This window comes from Pygoscelis adeliae, unplaced genomic scaffold (genome assembly GCF_000699105.1).
Source record: "Pygoscelis adeliae isolate BGI_AS28 unplaced genomic scaffold, ASM69910v1 Scaffold108, whole genome shotgun sequence".
NCBI lineage: Eukaryota > Metazoa > Chordata > Aves > Sphenisciformes > Spheniscidae > Pygoscelis > Pygoscelis adeliae.
This window is the reverse complement of record NW_008825498.1, coordinates 5,186,737-5,206,716: the sequence shown is the minus strand read 5'-3', so window position 1 is coordinate 5,206,716 and position 19,980 is coordinate 5,186,737. Positions and strand designations below refer to the sequence as shown.

The following is a 19,980-nucleotide window of genomic DNA, read 5'->3' as shown; positions in this document are numbered from 1 at the left end:
AGAGTTTCAGTTGGCTTGTCATCTCACACGCTTCCTATTTGAATGGGTGAATACTACAAAAGGAGTCCTGAGATCAGAAGTCACTTTTTTTTAAGTGGGGTACTTAGAAATAAATGCATAATCTTCCAAAAGCAGTGGCTCAGAGATCTTTCACGTTGTGTAGTATATCTTATTCTGACGCATGAAAATGCAGTATCAAAAGAGGGTGTCAATGCAAACATCTAACAGAAATCAGAATAGACTTTGGCAAAATGAAATAATATTCATAAGAATGGTGAGGGAGATAGACTTTCATCAGTCAGTGTTTACACCTGACTTCATTCAAAGATAAGCGAGCCTTTCAGTGAACAAAGAGGACACAACTATTTCTAACATTTTCCTGTCACCATTTTTCTGGTAAGAGTGAACCAGGCTGTCTTTTTCCCTGATAATCATGTTACAGACCAGTGTGATCCATGCTATACTGTCACCAGTACACAAACAAATGAGACACCTATCCTAGGAAACAATATCTCATTACCTAAAACATCGCTAGTTAAAGAAAAAGTTTTGGGTTTTTTGTCCTGAATCTGTACTGCACACTAGGCCTAATATTTTGTCGAACAATTTTTTTCTCCCATAAAATTTCTGTAAGATAGATAAAAACTAATAAAGCTAACACCACAGAGGTTATGATTGTCTGTAGTGCTACCTCACATAATGGTAATATTTGAATTTTCATTTTGATACTGTTAGTTCCTTCATAAATTTTAAGTGTAAAAGATTACGTGTTGTGTAAATGCTTGCTGGCTGTTAAAAGCACTATGACTCTGGAGTCCTAGCTATCATCTGGTTAATTCAAGTTGCAGGGAAACAAGTAAAATTTTACTTTCAGTAACATATACAGCCATCGATCGTCAGCAAAGGCTCTTTTGTGTTACTACAGGATTCAGCAGTAGCGTGAGAAAATCATGTATCCTTTGATTATTATGTAAAGGCTTCCTGTATTTGTTTTATGTTAGTGTTATATGTTTAACTTCTTCCCTTTAGTTTTGTTACTGATGTAGTGACTGCTTGAGCTGTGTACAAAACAAAACCCAAGTTATAAGGTGATCTTAAAACCGTGTGTTAGCGTGGCAAGGAAAAGGTGCCAACTGCCTTTGTGTTCTAGAGCACAGGTGGAGCATAAAACTTCATCATACACTCTTTGATCTGGTCAAATTATAGCCTCCTTAAAGTGGAGGAAAGAGATGGGTCTTTATGAGCCTATTCGATCTATTTAAATATTTATGTGATAAGTCTGTAGTGGTTTGGTTGTAGTTATGGGATGGCTTAATTATAGGTTGATCTGGCAAAGCTACCTGTATTTAAAGAGTTGCTCAATGCTTTCTTGTTTGCCCAAGACTACTTTCAGTCACTCATAATGATTTCAACAAATGAAGATAGTTTGCATTGAAAATCTAAGTTGTTTGGGATCAGGTGGAGGCTGATTTTTTTCTCGACAGCATATTTACCTTTAGCTCAAAAATATAATGCTTTCTTAGAAAGTGAAAAAAAAAATATAAAACACATGCACCCACACACAACCTACCTGTTCAAAAGTTCTGATGTCTCTAACTTTTTAAATAAAAGCTTGACTATTTCCCAGGAATTACTCTACTGTCAGGTATATGTGTATTGGTATCATGCCTGTCACAGTTGATCACATCATGAGTCTGATTTGCACTTTGCAGGTAAATCATTAGTGCCTGTTGGCTCATATGTAAAGGATGACCTTTGTGAAGTGTGTTTCATCTAAGAACCTTGAGGTCGACCAATGCTTTCCTTTCAGTTGTCACTGTAACCATGGGTCTCGTAACTGAAATTAGATACACAGGTGAGATTCGTTTGAGCAAATAGAGGCCTTTATCTTCAGATTAAATGAATCATGACCCAAAACTCCATTGTTTATATCTCTGCTAACTATAAATTCACTGCAGGATGATTATCTCATTTGTAGATGTCTACATTTTTAGATGCTTATGCTAAGTTATTTGCTTCTTCCTCACATACCCTGTACTGCCTCTCCTGGTGTGCAGACAGCCCACTCAGATGCAGATGACACAGGAGCTGAACTGGAAGAAGAGAGGATAAATTGCAACAAAGATGTTTGACATATGAAAAAAAAAAAAAAATAGACCTTTTGGGAGGTAAGAGATGATACCAGTATTAACACAGAAACGTCCTGGGGCCAGGGCTGAGAACAAAGAAAGCAAAGGGGAAGAGAGAACTAGGGTAAGAGAGGGATCTGGAGGCTAGAGCTAAAGAGGACGAGTCCTAAAGTAGTATGAGGAGGCTGGGCTCAGAGAACAGAACAAATTGTTTTGGGAGTCGCTTGAACATAAACAATGTCGGTTCTCCAGGCTCCTCCAAACCATATGAAGCTAGTACTTTGGGGCTGCAGATTTCTCCAAGGTACTTGCTGATGGAAAGCATTGCATACAGAGTTTTCAATGTGCTCCAGCCAAAACAAGACTTTAGATGTTTGAAAACTGTGCAAAACAATGTATCACTTCTGTAGATCTCTTGCTTAGGTTTGCTGATCATCAGTATAACCTGGGCAACTTTTAATCTAGCAAATGTGATTTTTATACATAACCTTTTTTTTAATGTCACAGATTTATCTGAAGACATTACAGAGGTTTGAATGAATATTCATGTTGTTCCACTTGAAGTGGATATATACTGAAGGGTAATAATCAATGAATATTTGGGTGGAAATCAACAATACTTCATGGGAAAACACACACTGTCCTCTAAGAAAGATAAATCTACTAATGTTGTAAGGCCAAAACAAAAACCATGGCAAACGATGATAGATTTCATGGTAGTCTATTTTCAGTATAAGTAACTGTTAGACAAGTCAGTGCCCTTCTCATCTCAGGTACATTTCTGTTCTACTAACACAGCCCTTTTAATCCAAAAATCTTGCCTTAGATGCATTCAGAAGGCACTGAGTGGGATTAAAAGAGCAAGAACAGCGCCTTGTGTAACAGCCTTCTGATAAAAGAATGCTTTGCCCCCTTACCCTCCTGCTGGGAAAATACTTAAAACCAGGAAAAAAGCAAGATCAGTGGAAGTCTTCGAATCCCATTTTCACCATGGTGCTTACATACAGCCTCAACTTGAGGTTGACCGAGGTTGAGGAGACTCCATGCAGTTTCAGGCCTTTTTTCTCTCCCCTCCCGCCAGTTTTTTCCCAGTTCAGTTGCCCCAGAACTTGGCACAGTGGATGTAACAACCCTCCATCTCATGGATATGGCCAGCACACAAATGCTGAGCTCAGCCCTCTGATACCTGCTGCTCGATGATGCAGCATAGTGCCGGGGCACATGGACCCCATCCACCCTGTGTGCCCACACTCCTCCTCCCCTTACAGGCCCCAGAGCATCAGATAACGCAGGGCTGGAAGGAATGGCACACTTTGTATGAGCTATAGCTGAAACACATCAAGTGCCTGAATATCGATGGCAGGTGAATACTGAGGCAGGTTCACAGCCCTCAAAGCTGAGGAGGAACCAGGTGTGCTGTCAAGAGGCCGACTGACCCTGAGCCATGCAGATGCACCAGGAGGAAGAAGCAAGTGACAGCAGTGGGCAACACACCATCTGCCAACCCGACCTGTTGTCTAGAGAAGTTTGCTGCTTGCCAACTGAGAGCTTACGGGTAAGGATTAAAGAGAAGATCAATAAGGGTGACAAGGTAGTGAGTGTCTGCTATGGGCCCCCCGACCAGGAAGAACAAGTGGATGAGGTCTTCTATGGACAGCTAGAAGCAGCCCCCCATTTACGGGCCCTGGTCCTCATGGGGGACTTCAACCATTTCAACCTCAGCCATTCTGTGAATTTACCTCTTCCCTTGAAGCCAGATAACCAAAACTGATATTCCACTGGTCCCTCGATCATAGTATCATAGGGATCATACAGTCCCTACGATACTAATACCCTGCAGCTTTATGACTGCCAAACACGTGAAAGTTTGGGTTATCTGCTGCCATTGGTTTTTCTTAAGAGGTTTTGAAAATAGGCACTGTCTATTTTTGCAATTTATCAGTGAGATGACAGAGTAACGCTTCGTACTTTTAAGATCTTGAATTCATCAAGTGTTCTGTGATCATTTTAGAAGCACTAAGGAAGCCCCACAGGCAACTGGCCAGCCTGTCCTATAAAACTTCAGCTAGAACTCACCACTGCTCATGCTGCAAGGACAAGTACTACTAGCGTTACAGTGGTATAACATCGCAAAAACACTTCAATTAAAATTTAAAAATCCAATCCCCTTCAGAAATAGGCATGCTTATCTTCATAAACTAGTTCATGTACAAGAAATGAACAGTTTCTGTAGAAGTTCCTTTTATTTTGCAAAAAATTTATTACTCACTGTTGTACAAAATATACCTAAAACGTGATGTTAAGATAATGTTGACACAACTAGATAGTTTGCAAATTATCTAGTTGAAGAGAACAAATCTTCACAATTTTTAAGATGATTCAAGACAGTAACAACGAGTGAATTAAACATTTTGAAATATTTCATTTGTAAGTTTAAACAAATGTTATTTGGCACTTAGTATTTGTAAACCTTAATGCTTTATACAAAGTTCTCATTCACAAGGTTAGAAGATACAATGAAAATAATGTTTTACAGTTCATTTTTTAAATCATCTCAATTACCTTTCTACTCTGGGTTTTACAGAAATAGGTAGTTCAGTTCAGAAATTTAATTTTTAAAAAAGACAAACGAGTAGAAGTGATTCCAAATTTGTGCTTTGTTTAAAAATGGACAAAAAATGCAGGTAACTAATTATCTGTTTGTTGAAATGTAAAAGAAAAAAAATTAAATTTTTTAAAGGTAAATTAGACTAGAAAACATTATTTTGATTTCAGTAAGTTATTATTTTAGCTCCAGAGTGGAAAGTTGGCAACCATCTACTTAAAAAGTCAGCGCCAATTCAATTAAAGCTCATACAAGTTTGGTCTGTTCTTTTAGAACAGTACTACTATTGTATTTCATGAGGAAAGAAACCGTATTTCCAGACGTTTCTCTACACCACCCCCCCAAGTAGTTTTCAAAAGAGTGCATTGTTATTTATCCTAGGTCCTTCTGAACTACACGATCTTTATATAATTTAAAAATAAAAAACACCAAACATTAAAAGGGGGGGGGGAGGGGGGAAGACATTAACATTACCTTAAAAAGTGTATAGCCAATAACTAAAGATAAAGATGCAAGACACAAAGAAGCAAGCACTAGGGGACAGATCTTCACCTGGCATAAAGTCAGCATAGCTCCACTGGCATCAGCAGAGCTATCCCGACTTACATCAGCCACAGATCTGCCTATCCATGTACAGCAAAACTCATTTATGCTAGCGATAAAGAAGAGTAGTGTTCAGAAGAGTAGTGTTAGCATGCGTTTTTTAAATAAAGTAAGTTTGTAGCACCTTGGTTCTTCTCATCTAGTATTTTGCTGCTGGTGACTGTCACTCTTACCACTGGCAGTGTATCTAGTTCAGGATGAATTCATCACCACTTTCAAATGACAGACTAAAATACATTTAAGATTGGTCTATGAAGTTATTAACCACAGCTAGTTCTTACCAGAAATAGTCTGAAGCCCATTTACAGTGTGAAACAGAAGGTTTTAAAAATACTATTTTATAACTTTTTTAAGTTTTTATACTGTTATGGGTTTTCACTGACCATAATCTGTGTGGAATGAACTGCAACCACTGGAAGTCATCAGCAGCTGTGTACTGAAACTTAGAGCAGCATGACTCTGTTGTTACTAGTACTTCCTTTTACAGATTATTAGCTATAGTAAATCTTAAAAAAGATCTCCCTAAGGCATATGTTTACAGAGCAAATCCTAAAAGCAGAATTATAGCAACAGAAATAAGTAATTGCACAAGTTTCTCTTTCTCATAGGCAGGAAGATCTTCTTTTAAGGCACAGGAGAATTCCTGGAGTGCAGAGGACAGATTACTTAACCAGGAGTGCAAATATTAAAAACATATAAAACCCGGGAAGCAGAGGCTGAATTCCAGAAATAGCTTATGGCAGCATTCAGGTCTCGCTACTGTCATCTGCCAAAGGTATTTCAGACTTTTGTGTATATATATAGTGTATATGTACGCTTAATCTAGTAAAATAACAAATGGGACTCAGATGATTTCTGCCAGAGATCCGTGTAAATGCTTACCTCTACAACCACCACATAATACACTCAAAAAAGAGAGTTTATCCCAGTGTATTTTGCATCTCAAATAAAGCTATTTTTAAAACACATTATTAATGCAGTGTACACTCAATCCATTTGAGCTGTATCTTCTGTCAAGTTCTACTTACAGAAAGACAGTTTAATGAAGTCTGTAACAAGGCAAGTAAGAAAGGTAGTGGTAGCTACACTGGACAAAACTCTTGGCAATGTTCATTTCTGCAATGATCCTATGTTAAAACTCACAAGAAACTGAGGTACAAAATTATGTCAAGTAAACATGAGATTTGTCTTGCATTCATTTGAAGTACAATAGTTACCCCTATTTCCTGATTTTTTTTTTAATCTTTTATTTCCTTTATTAAAAGAAAAATATATACTCGCATACAATGCTGATACCCTATGTGGTGATGCCATAAATCCCTTAGGATAGCAAGTTTGATGGGTGGTAACCCATTAGGAGAAAAATATATTTTTGAATGTTATTTTACATATATACAATATATATATATTTAATTTTCAATCAAAATATAAAGTTTTCTAATGTATTCATCAGTATTTTTAATGTCAAAAATGAAAAAGTGTTTTGTATCTCAGTTTGTATAAGTTAAAAATTAACAAGGTACTTGATAACCACAGTAATGGTTTTTTGTTTTATTTCTACAGAATTAAAAGAAAACAAAGAAACAGTGAGTTAAAAAGCTTTCCTTCTCCAAAGCCAAATACAATAAAATTTTGAAGCTGACTAATTAATTAAAATGACAACACCAAGTTTTGCATTTTAAGTAATCACAAAGAATAGGAAATATAATCTAAGTAGAAACTAGCATTACTATATTAACATAAAGAAAAAATATTTTGAACCCCTTATTTTTGATGGAAAGTGTCTAGCAGAGATTAAAAAAAAAGTTGTAAATTTGAAGTAAGAGTTAGTTACACTCTCACCAGTCTATATTTATTTTGATAAACCTCTCCCCCCCCCTCAATTCCAAAATACCTAATATCACAAAAGTATGACAGCCACTTATTTACAGTTTTTTTCAGCACTGTGAAAGGCACATTTATCTTTTTACACATGTTTCTGCTAATGTCCTAAACTTGGGTTCCAGCTGATCTAAGAAGTCAAGTGCCTCTTCTTCATGCTGATCACTGCAGCAGCCTACAGAGCCAGCCAAGGATCCTTTTCCTTCATAGTTATATGAAAGGAGATAATCTTCAGAATGCTTCTGTTCTTCATCCTGTCTGCATAGGTGCACCTTCTGCATAGGAAGAGAACGCACCTTATTATTTTCTTAAATTGTTATCCTAAACATATTGCATAAAAATAATTTCTTTTGATTTACCTTTCATTGATTAATTTTTAATCAGAGTGTGTCCTCTAATGGATTCCTACATACAAAAAACGCACATGATTGGTCTATATCATTAAGACTACAAAATATAAGTATTTAGTAAAGAAATCATTTCCACTAATCATGTATGTAACAATAAAAGAGGAAGAACCTGTTTAAATAACCTGTCAAGCAACTAAAATCCACTCGAAATTAAAAGACTGATTTACACATAACTAGTTAGGCAAGTAGTGAGAGTTTTTGATCTCCAAAGCATGGAATAACTACATTTCTAATGCTGTACGTTCATTCCTGCACCATTGCTAAGGTAAGTATCAAGTTTAAATTAGTACAAAGCAAGCAGTTAGAATAAAAGCAAACAGACGTTCTCAGAAAAACTCACAAAAGCTTGAGTAATTATTCTAAATTAGTAAATATTCTAAATGAAAAATAGCATACTGTCTATAGTTTAAGCCAAGAAAAGAAAGTCATTTACACTTCTGTCTAAAGCATGTAAAGGATGACTTTTTGAAAGGGCAATATTCCAAAGGGGATGCAGGGGAGCAAAGGAGAGGAAAAATGAAACAAACCAAAAACAGAAAGCCACCTTTCTAGCACAGGTACATGTCTTCCTTGAAAAGTCTGTATATATTGACCAGAACCTACAGTCCAAAAAAAAAAAAAACCAGTTTCAGAATACTTACTTCACCTAAACGAGGATGTGTGAAATTATGCCACTCCGAGTAGGAGTATCTACACGTATCCATCATAGGCTGTCCTCCTCCTTCTTTAACTGATCCCAGAGTCTGATGTCCGCCTCCCTTGACTGATTCCAAGGTATGCCCTCTTCCTTTTACCATTTCAAATGTTTGTTGATCTCCTGTTTTTATTCCATATCCTCCTTGATCATTTGTATTTTGTAGAGGAATTACATTGTGATCCTAAAAAAAGATACAGTAGTGGAGATACCTTTTTTTTTTTTTTTCCTTTTTTTTAATTCAAAAGATGAAACGGTGTCATGGTTTAACCTCAGTTGGCAACTGAGCACCACGCAGCCGCTCGCTCACTCCCCCCGCAGTGGGATGGGGGAGAGAATTGGAAGGGTAAAAGTGAGAAAACTCATGGGTTGAGATAAAGACAGTTTAATAGGTAAAGCAAAAGCCGCGCACGCAAGCAAAGCAAAACCAGGAATTCATTCACTACTTCCCATGGGCAGGCAGGTGTTCAGCCATCTCCAGGAAAGCAGGGCTCCATCATGCTTAACGGTTACTTGGGAAGACAAACGCCATCACTCCAAACGTCCCCCCCTTCCTTCTTCTTCCCCCAGCTTTATATACTGAGCATGACGTCACATGGTATGGAATATCCCATTGGCCAGTTTGGGTCAGCCGTCCTGGCTGTGCCCCCTCCCAGCTTCTTGTGCACCCCCAGCCTTCTCAGTTGGTAGAGCACGAGAAACTGAAAAGTCCTTGACTAGTTGGTTCCCTGACCGGGAATCGAACCCAGGCCGCGGCGGTGAGAGCACCGAATCCTAACCACTAGACCACCAGGGATTAACTGGTGGTTAATTAACTCTATCCCTGCCGAAACCAGGATAAACGGCAATCAGGTACTGTCGATACTGAAAACTGAAAAGTCTCCAGCTTTGCACTGCGACATGTTGAGCAAAAAGCTATCCTTAGTACTTAGTGTATAAATATCAATAAATGGTCTTTGGAAAGGGTACTATGACAAGGGGAAAAAAAAATAAATCCGCATTTAAATATATGAGATCCAAAACCTGAATCTTTATCCCAATGAAAGCTGTACTATAATCCATAAGCTAGTTTCTTAAATTATCATGTAAAAATAATGTTTGGTTTTCAAAGTCAGCAACCTGGAACCCATTAAGCCAGACACATAGTCATATGCATAATTTCAATTCTCCTTCCTCACACATGAAGTCTGTATAATAAGTGAAATATGGAAAAACTAGTATGGAATCACAAATTAAAAACTACATTATCAGTTTATAATGGCACTACATTATGCTTCATAGGCAATGAGAAATTTGACACTTGTCACCATTAGGATTTCCTGGTTTTCAATGTGAAGTAAACTCAATGGTTTTTAAACTAATCTCCTTTTCTTGGGGAGGGCAAAGTCAGGGGGTGGGGGACAGAGGAGAAGGGGAAGAGTCTGAAGAGCTAAGTCCTTGTGTATGAACACAGTCCTGGGCTGGACTATGTTCATGGTAGACTGAATCTTAAAAAGGTTTAAATGCCAAAAGCAAGAACATATTTCATGAACATGGACTGTTCAATTATGTTTTTTCCACTGGCTCAAAAATCAACTGTATTTGGGGCCATTTTTCAGAGGAACGGCAGAAATTGCACCGTTAATTTACAATGACTATCTGCTAAATTTAAAAATCCTTTTCCAAGGAAAAGCAATAATGTTTTGCCATAAACACACATTCAACATAGGCAAAATAGTAAATTTCCGTCTAATCTCATTGTTGAAAATGACTGAAGTGATTAAAATGTTCACCTGAAAGTTCCAACCAAACAGTTAAAGTCTGGAAGAATTATAAGCAGCCAGGCTAACAACTATAGGATATGTTTAAATATATATGGTACTACCAACTCTGTCTAAACTAAGAATTTTCAAATTCTTGTTAAATAGCAAAGCACATCTAATGATCCCTGTGTCTATTTCTTATTTCCTTTACTAAATCACTTATTTGCAGGTGGTCCTGTTCTCAAACTGAAATGCTATGGATATCTTAATTACATGTTTCTACATTGAAGTAAATAGACAACTTACCATCACTTCTTCTCCCGGAGCTTCCGTATTTGAAATGATTAAATTGTGATTGGCACAGTCATCAGTCACATGCCTGTGCATTACCCCAGAGCCACAGCAGCCACAAATTGTGATCAGGATTACTACGGAAAGGAAATAAGTGAGGAAGATACTATGAACTTTACCTCGTAATGGCATCTACTTCTGTTTGATAATGAATTTTGTTGTATTAGCCTTTTTAAATGCCTAAGCATCGAGTATGGTTTTAAAAAATAATTTCCAAAAATGCCCATACTCAAAACTGTACATATATACATTTTTTCGAACAGTATATGGAGTTTTCACTACACAGTTGAACTATTTCATTCTTCTAAAATACATCTTGGTTTCCCCAAAACAAATGGAAGCATCCTTCATGAAAACACTGTGACGGCAAAATTTCACAGTAATAAAAAATTTAGACCAAATCCAGGTGAAAAATCATGTCTTATGCTTACAACAAGGTTTTACGTAAGAATTTTTCATGTATGAATACAAAGATGTCAAATTATATCATAAGGAACTAATATTCAAGCTAAAAGTCCCAATACCAGAAACTTCTGCTTCACAGAAAAGGTCAGCAGAACCCTGGAGGACTTCAAGCACTATGTTACAGAACAATTTTATTTAATTCCTTGTATTCAGCTTATTCCTCCTATAATACTACTTCATGCTGTCATGGAGACTCAGCCAGAAATGACTTCGTATAAAAGAATCATGAGCAACTAATACCTCTCCTAAACAAAGGACTTAACGTTTAATTCAGAGAACAACTCTTTCCTTCTCAAGTTGATAGCTTAAAAATAAAGAAGCCCACAAGGAACAGAACAGTTCTGCCTAACTGCCCACTGAGCAATCTGACCTCTGAACATATATAACTTCTGTGGAAAATGGCCAAGAGCCACTTTCAAGCTCATTTAGCTTCTGCAGCTATCAGCTGTCAGCGAGATCTGCATCAGTGGTTCTGGTGGGTCACATCCTGATGCTGACAGATGGGAAGAAGGCATCCATGACAGCACTGAGTAGAGGACACACAGGGTAAAACCTAGCCACAATAAAATAATGGGTCTATCTGGGAGGGGTGCAGTCAACGGGTAGTGACAAAAAGCTAGGCGACGTTTCACACAGTCCCCCCATCTGAAAGTTCCACCTCCGGGCTGTATCATGAATTTGGGTACCTGCTCTGTTTAGATAAAACATAGATCTATCTAACCTTCAGAACACGTGCAGGTCCCAGTATTCTATCTACCTGAGTAAGAACACCTAGCTGAGACTGAACAGGGGCAAGACAGGTAGATGACTACCAGAAAAAATGGAAAAGAAAGAAGAAAAGAAAGAAAAAAAAAACCAAACTCTGAAGTGTTTGTTACTGTAGCATGTCCTCTGGTAATTTTTAAAGATGTTATTAGTCAGACTATGTCTGATTCTGGTCAAAAAATGACCTGGCTTTGCTATTACATATCACTGTCACCACCTCACTGGTTAACAGCAACATTAACCTGCTAAGAATCTGTCAGTCTTTTGGCAACTCCAGTAACACAACATGTATTCAACAGTTTGGTCTGTTGCGGAAGTATCCAACCTGTCCTTCAACACTACACTGGCTCTTCTAAAATCCCGTGTCTCAGATACTCCACGTTTTAATCCATGACACAAGGAAGGTCACAAAAAGCTCTAGGAAATTGATTTCAGCATTCCTACGAACAGAAGCGTGCATCCCAAAACCAGGACTAAACTCACAAACGAACTTTGCTATACTCGCCTCAGGACAAGACCTGACAAGCACTACAAATCCCATCCTCTTTCGGTTCAAGCGCTGAATGCAGGTTTTTTGGCCTTGCTAACGTGAACACACAGAACATCTTACATAAAATGTACTTAAAGAATAAAAAAAAAATCCACACACAGTAACTACAGGACAAGATGAGAGCAAGAATCCTGTGATACCAATACAAATACAGCAGGTACATTAAGTCAGTGATGAGGGTTATACAACTGCCTAAGTAAAAAAAGAAATGTTTGAATCAAGTTTGAAAAAGGTTCTCTCAGCAAAGTTTAAAATTAAGTGTTTTGCACTTCATATTAAAAAAACATGTGTACTTACACAGCAATAATAGTGATCCTAAGATCATTGCAAGGATGGCCCATACGCCAAGAGTAACATTTCCGTTAGAATAGCTACGGGGGCCGCCATCACATTCAGTTGGAGTAACGCAATCACAGAGGTTCACTTTAACAAGGTTCTCTCCCACCTTTCCTCCGTTGTCAATTACACTTACAGGAATATTGTATATTCCAAATGGAGTATCACCCTTTGGTGAAAGATACACAGAATTATCTGTAAAAAAAGACAAAACCAGATCTAGTGTTAACAATACCTGAAACTCTGTTGTCACAAACACGACCATAATCACAATCTTCCCTTGTGTTACAGCTATACTGCTACCAGATCTGCATTAGCTAGTTTAAGGCTAGCTTAAATGTGTTGACACAAAACTACATCTTGGAAGGATTTATATTTTCAGCACCTTTTAAATGTTAGAACTGAAAAAGCAAACCTTATACAGCCTTCTGACAACATATGATTTGAAAATCTGAAGTTGATTCAGTTCATTATGGTAAATGACACTATTTGGGCTTACTAGTAAAGACCATCAACTGAACTGACATTTATTAAAAGGACTTCTGGTAGTGTGATTGGAATAATTAATCATAAACTTAATTTATACCTCTTCCACTCTTTAGCTCTATTGCTATATTCAGTGGGAATGGCTATATCCAGTGGGAAGTAAAATCCATTTAGTCTGCTGCACCGCTTAGTGGCAATGATTAGTGACCACATGTTTTAAAGGGTGAAAGACATCATTTGTAAAAAATATGTACAAGATAGATACTGATGTACATAATGGTTGCTTTACAATGAGGTATATGAAACTACACGTACCATCTCAAATGTTTTTTTTCAATTTGCCTAATATAAACCTTGAAACTCTTAGATGTCTTTGCTCTCAGACTTTGCTTTGTTTTGCCTTTCATCAGTGAATGTTTGTCTGAACACTTCAGAATCAGACCCTTTTCAGGCTAATTCATGACAACATAGTAGCAAATGTATGTCCTGCTCTTGTTGCCATCATCTGGCACCCCCCAGGGAAACCACCATCGGCTAGAACTTTTTATATCAGCAAATTTTAGGAAGCAGTGATTCCTTTGGTAATAAATTGTTTATCTACTTCTATCAAAATTATAAAAGTTAACACAAATATATTAAGGGTAATGTTCTCTTTCACCCAGCTCAGCTTTACCAAAAATGTGCTGGCTGACGGCAGTACTAAGAGAAAAAAAACTGCCAGGCTTATTTTAGTCAGCCTGTAATCAATTTTAGGTAAAGTTTCAATTTTCCGGTTCTCCACCACAACAGCAGCCTAACAAAAGTTGTATTTTTCTTCGGAGTATTAGCCATTTCATTCTTAAATTCCTTATGAATTATGAATGTATACTTCCTTTTCCAGAGGTGGTGATGCAACACATTACATGTTTTTTTGTTCTCCCACCTAATCTTTTTACATCATAATTTCAGACAGCAGCTGATTGCTGACCCAAGGATGCTGGGACAGATTCTTGTTTATGCTTTAAGAGGCAGAATATAATATCCTTCTCCTTGCCTTTGTGATGCCAACAGTGCCACCTTCTTAACTTCTGCAAACTGTTTCAAACCCAGGACAGTTAAGATAAAGAATACTTTAGCCGTTCCCCTTTATTTCTGGCATACCCTTGACCTCCTGTACAGCAAATGAAACTGAGGAACCGCTAGAGATCATCAAGGCTACCTTGTTAGCCCCACTGACTACACCAATTCCAAACATACATTCATCCAACCTGTTCTTACAGTCCACCCAAGGGAGAGGTAGGAAAGCCTCCTCTGGCAACCTACAGCTCAGTGAGGAGGAGGAAGTCTTCACATACCGTTGTGTCGGGTTATCTTCCACATGGAAGCCAAGCTACGGTCAGTTATGCGATATACAAAGGGTGTGCTGTAAGGAGACTCATCACCATCCTGTGCAGTAAGGCAGATCGGTTTTCTGTCTCTGCACATTATATAGTCGGTTTTAGTGATTCGTGGGTAATTCTTGTTCCCAGGCTGGATGACAACCTGAATTGTTCCAGTGCCTGTTTTGCCATCTGTGAGATAAAAATAACTACTTTTAGCACTTACTTCTAACATTCACATATTTATTTCTAGTCCAAACTTTCACAATGAAATACCATCAACTGTAATATCCAAGTTTAGAAGTAGGGTGGAAAGCAGCTGCTGATCTAGCCAAAAAGAGAGAGGGACTTCTCACAGCTCTCTCTTGGCTGCTTCTCTTTGCTTGGCTGGTTGTACAATGGATTAACAGCTCCCAAAGCTCCATATTCTGCATGTGTAGACAATGTATTTTGTTGAGCACGTGTATCTGTGTGGGGACAGATATTGTTCTAACAAGAGGATGAGAGGAGAAAGAGCCCATAAATCAGAGGTAAAGGACGCTAAGCCAAACTGAGAGTCAAAAGCAGAAAGTGAAGGTCTCCAGCCTTTTTACTTCTGGAAGGAGAAAATAAATTATTTTACCCTCATTTCCCCTGGGAACACGAACACTTTCAGAAACAGTGGGCTTCTTTCTGTCCTCTTCCCTCTGAGTCACCATGCAGTAGCAGGATTCAGCAGTGACACTTACTATGTCACCAAAGTCTACATGCAAGAAGTGAATGAGCTCTCTCTCCTAACTACGTTTTTTCCAATACAGGAATAGTCAATGCTTGTACATGAGTTCCAGTGAAATTACATTAAGTCTACTTTTTTAAATTTTCTCTAGAGATACCTGATTGCAGATGCATATATCATGTTTACTTTATATGCAACAGAAGTTCTAAACAATTTAAATTCATATCATTTACATTTAATTTTAATATGCAAGCTTTGGACAGAGTTAGAATTTTTAGCTGTAAAGCAACTTCCAAAGGTCTGCTCTTTACTCCCACTGATGTTTAAGCATGTAAGGGCTCAAACTAAATTCTGCCATTGGATTTATACAGGCAGTCCATTTTTCCTTTTTAATGTAAGATACATATTTTAGAACTAAAAGTTTGACCTATAAGCCTAACATTTTTCTTAGATAATCCATTTGCTACACTTAGCATTTGGGAAGTGAAAGGTGTATTTAATCTTCTTGGCTAGATGACGTTGAGGCAAAACTATGTCTTTTCCTACAATAAATGCATATACCCAAATTAATCAGAAAGAATAGATGATCACTCACATTAAATCAGAACCAAAACCTGTTTGAGAATCTGAGTGTACAACCCTTCCTTTACAATCAGAATAATTTGTAAGAGCTCGTCACCTGAGCAACACACAGTGTGAACACTGTTACAGACCTTAGATGACTGAGAATAAGAGTAAGAGCGCAATAACATACAGCAATGAATACAGCTATTCTTAGCAGTCCTTTTAAATTAAGGGTTTCCAAAAGCAAGACACCAGGAAGTCAAACAGAGGAGGAAACTGTAAGAGTTGCAAGGTCAACAACTTTTTTTCAAAAAGTTCTCTCTCTCTACTTTCTCTGCTGTCAACTTCACGGCTGCCAGGTGCTACCACTTATAAAAAATAGTCAGGAAATAAAAGGAACACAATCCACAGGAAAATCTCTCAATTTAAACTTAACAAAGGATTTTAAATGGGAGCAGACAATTTTTGAAAACATTGAGAATTCACCCTGATTTCTTAAATGCTTCCCCTGCTGTATAATATTCCCTAAGCATTTGATAGAGCTATCCCAAAGACAAGACAATGGACTACTAGGTGGGCCTCTGGTCTGAACCAGTATAGCTGTCCCCACACTACATTTGCACATAAACATCTGTTATAGACCACAAAGAATACTGACAACATTCAGTACTCACTTCTGTCTATTGCAAGGACTGTGATATTGCATTGACCTTGTCTCATTTCTCCTACATCTCGGTCCAAGACTTTAATGGTTCTGACTTCACCCGATTTTTCATCTATGCTGATCCAATTACATTGGCCAGGTGGTATCCGGTAGCTGTCAAGAATAATTTGTTTGTTTAGTTAAAGATCTCAAATATACATACACAGGTATATGTACATACATACATGTACATACATACATACAGGCATTCATACACACTCAGGTGTGTGCGCACACACACACATACACAGCATCAACAACTATTTCCTCCTTCCCATATCCCACCCATGCTGTACTCCAAATAAACTAGTAGATAACATTGTTTCATACCATATGCCTTCACTATTTCCAGTTTCTGGATCTTCTGCAAGGTACTTCCCAATACTCGTCCCAATCTCCTCGCATTCTTTAACGTCTAGGCGTAAATGACAGGGTTTAAACACCGGCCCCTCATCCACATCCAGGATATGCACTGTAACAGAGCTGGTGCTCTGGGACAGCTGTTGTGAATGTGGTGCCAGCATGTAGGGTGCCTCATTGTTGACCGCAATCACGAGGATCCTTTGCTTGGCGCTTTCGTAGTCCAGTCCCTGTAACAAAGGTGGGGTTTGGGTTTTTTTTCCTTCAAGCCGATACAAAACTTGGCATTGTTTTCACTGCCCAATTATTAAATAGATAAAACTGTACCACTTTTATTTACAAAAGTCGTCAGCTATCCTTCTGGAACATCCAGCTTGAAACACAGTAAAGGGACGTGATTTAAAAAAAAAAAAAAGTTAAAAGTTCTAAGTTAGTCAAAGAAAAGAACCTGAGGAACTACCCCTAATAAGGTACGCAGCACCACTGTAAAATGTTAGATGAATACTCTGATAGTCAATTACTACTAGAACTGAGATAAGAATTAAATGTGGTGGGGGATTTTCTCCTCCTGTATCTAGTTGGCCATTATTTTAGGTTACGTGTATTTCCTTTCCAGCACAAGTCAATCACGCTTCTTGCTAGCACCTACATTTATCTCCTAGTAAGACTTCACCCATTGCAAATACGTCTGAACTTGTGGGGTTGATCAGTAAGTATCTACCATTTATTCTTCAGACAACTTCTCCAAGGTCATCGTATGCCTTTAATAGAGCTATTTATATCCTAGAGTCATAATACTCTGTAGTCCCCTACAGCATTACACTAAATATAAGAAATTTCAGCTGGGTTCATATACCAGGGACACAGCTTTAGAAAAAGCTCTAATGATTACCAGCAACAAAAAACATAATAAAGAAATAAAAAAAAAAATTAACTGGCATCTCTACCCTACGATTTACATCTTCAAATTTTAATATTAATCTTCTCTGCTCCTTAGAAGTTACCTGCTATTGCAGTTTTAACAGATAATGAAAAAGAGGCATGAAGAGGCAAAGGGACATGCTGGAGTACAGGTACAGTGGTCCTTTTACCTCACATCTGTAAAGTACCGGGTATAATAAGTAACTAAACTACACAGTCTTATGTGTATGCAGACTCCCTCACACCCCAGAACAGCAAACCTGAAGTCACTACCCTGCAAAATAAAACCTGGAGACTTCTATGCTGAGTTAGTAAGTTTAATCAACTCCCAGAAAGAACAAGACTGGAGGAGGTGCTCATCTCTCCCCTCCTTTGCCACACTTCATTCCTGTTAAAAACCCAGCTACGAAGCATTCTGCAGTTACATCCCTAAGTCTAAACAACTCCAACTGTGGAACCAGGCAAAAGCACCAAACTCTTCTGGAATGACAAACCAAAGGGAATTCCTTGACGTCTGCACACACAAAACTGAGGAGTAGTCTGGAAGATGAGTTTTACAGGTTATGTACCACACACGAGCCTCATCTGCACTGCATTATGCAATCTGCTCTAGAAGAGAGTTCAGGTCGGGAAGAAAGCATGATTTGCCTGATAGTTAGAGATATTCTTTGAATGAGTTCTAGAATACTGGTTTTAAAAGCAACACCTGAAGACACACAAATTTTCCTCTAGCAGTTCCATTTTTACTTACCTTAACAACACACAGTATTCCTTCATTTGTGTTTTTGTCTGTTGTAATTTCAAAGGACCGATCATCGTTTCCTCTTATAATTTCATACACTGCTCCTGAGCCAGGCGAACCAGGTTCATCAAGATCAACAACAGAGACTCTCAGTATTTCTACATTCACTCTGTTTTCCTCCACTCGCGTTTCATACTTGGAGTATCCAAAAAAAAAACAAAAAAAAAACCCCAACCAATTTAAATCAGAGAATACTGTTCCACGATGCAGGACTAAAGAACACTGTATTTACATAAGACTACTTAAACCCAAGGGGTCAATTTACCAAGCTGCTGTAATGATTTATTTTGTTTTCCTGCATTAGCCTATTTCCCCCACTCCTCCCTTACACCTTAAGTGAAACAGTAAACCTTTTCTGCCAGCACAATTGAAATCTCAGCTCCTTCATACACTCAAACTATCACTGACATAAGTCTGGAATTCTCCTTCCAGGAAAGGTAAATTAGCACAGTGCCCCTCAGTTACATCAGCTATAGATGCTAATTTGAGTACAACATGATCAAGCTGAGCATTAGAAAAGGCATTGGGGTAAATTAAAAAATACATATATAAACAAACCACAAGAACTTGAAGAAAAGCCAAGAAGGGTAAAATACATCTCTCCTTGGATGGCAAAAGATGAAAGGGTTTTTCTTATTTTTTTTATCTTTTTAAAGAGCTGTGTTATTCTGTACAAGTTCAAGAAGCACAGATAAGAGTGATTCTGAATTAATATTACTGGTGATATTCTACAATAGTGAGTGGAAAGGAGAAGATACATGTATTCCTCATGGATAATGAATTATTTTTCATAAATTTCATATTACAAAATCTCCTGAGGTATTTCAGCTGTATACACAGTTATTGAGACATACTGTCTGTCCTGAATAATTCAAATGGCTGCAATAAGCAAAGACTTAAGGCTGAATTATAGCTATTGGTGAACAAGAAGTGGTTTAAATAATACTTCTGTAGAAGAAAAAAAAAGTTGGAAAAGCATAGAAAGTCTTGGTGAAAATCCTTGCATCTACTTCACTGACAGTAACATTTTCATTTGCAACTGTTCATTGCAATGTTAAAGCCTGTAACCCGGTCCAAAGGGACCAGGGGTGGAGACTGTAACGGAAATACCTTTAAATTGCTGTAACCCATGATTTGAGCTGCGTGTCATGTGAATTACTATAGCAGGAACCACCTGAACCAATGGAGGACAAGCCTTACCAGAAGCAGTGCAAGTGCAGCAGTGACCCGACCTGAGCTGGCTTTGGTGCCCAGTAACTCCACGCAACACACCACCTCTTCTGTCCTGAGTGACCACCATAACAGACGGAGCCCGAAGTCATGGGCTAAATGAACTCAATGGACATTTGTGGACATTTGTGGACATTTTACAGACATTTCACAGGGGTGGTCCATAGACTAAAGGAATAATATCTGTGTGTTATATCAAAGGATGGGAATGGGGGTGGTGGGTAATGAGGATGTATTGGATAGCATGGGACCCAAGCATGACGTAAATGGTATGGAATAAGGGGTGGAGAATGTGCTGGTTTTGGCTGGG

General features: G+C 38.0%; 1 protein-coding gene and 1 non-coding gene across 2 annotated transcripts in view; both read right to left on the bottom strand.

Moving 5' to 3' along the window:
- Window positions 1–7,295: 7,295 nt before the first annotated feature.
- The window catches only part of DSC1 (desmocollin 1), a 41,614-nt gene continuing 28,929 nt past the window's right edge, over window positions 7,296–19,980 (bottom strand). The window contains exons 9-16 of the mRNA XM_009331481.1: window positions 18,390–18,575; window positions 16,688–16,947; window positions 16,329–16,471; window positions 14,352–14,567; window positions 12,493–12,726; window positions 10,371–10,492; window positions 8,270–8,506; window positions 7,296–7,493 (exon numbers count right to left, since the gene is read on the bottom strand). Coding sequence (XP_009329756.1) covers window positions 7,296–7,493; window positions 8,270–8,506; window positions 10,371–10,492; window positions 12,493–12,726; window positions 14,352–14,567; window positions 16,329–16,471; window positions 16,688–16,947; window positions 18,390–18,575 — 1,596 coding nt within the window. The remainder of the gene's footprint in view (window positions 7,494–8,269; window positions 8,507–10,370; window positions 10,493–12,492; window positions 12,727–14,351; window positions 14,568–16,328; window positions 16,472–16,687; window positions 16,948–18,389; window positions 18,576–19,980) is intronic.
- TRNAE-CUC lies at window positions 9,047–9,118 on the bottom strand. Its single transcript has one exon. It is a non-coding gene; the product is annotated as a tRNA-Glu (tRNA).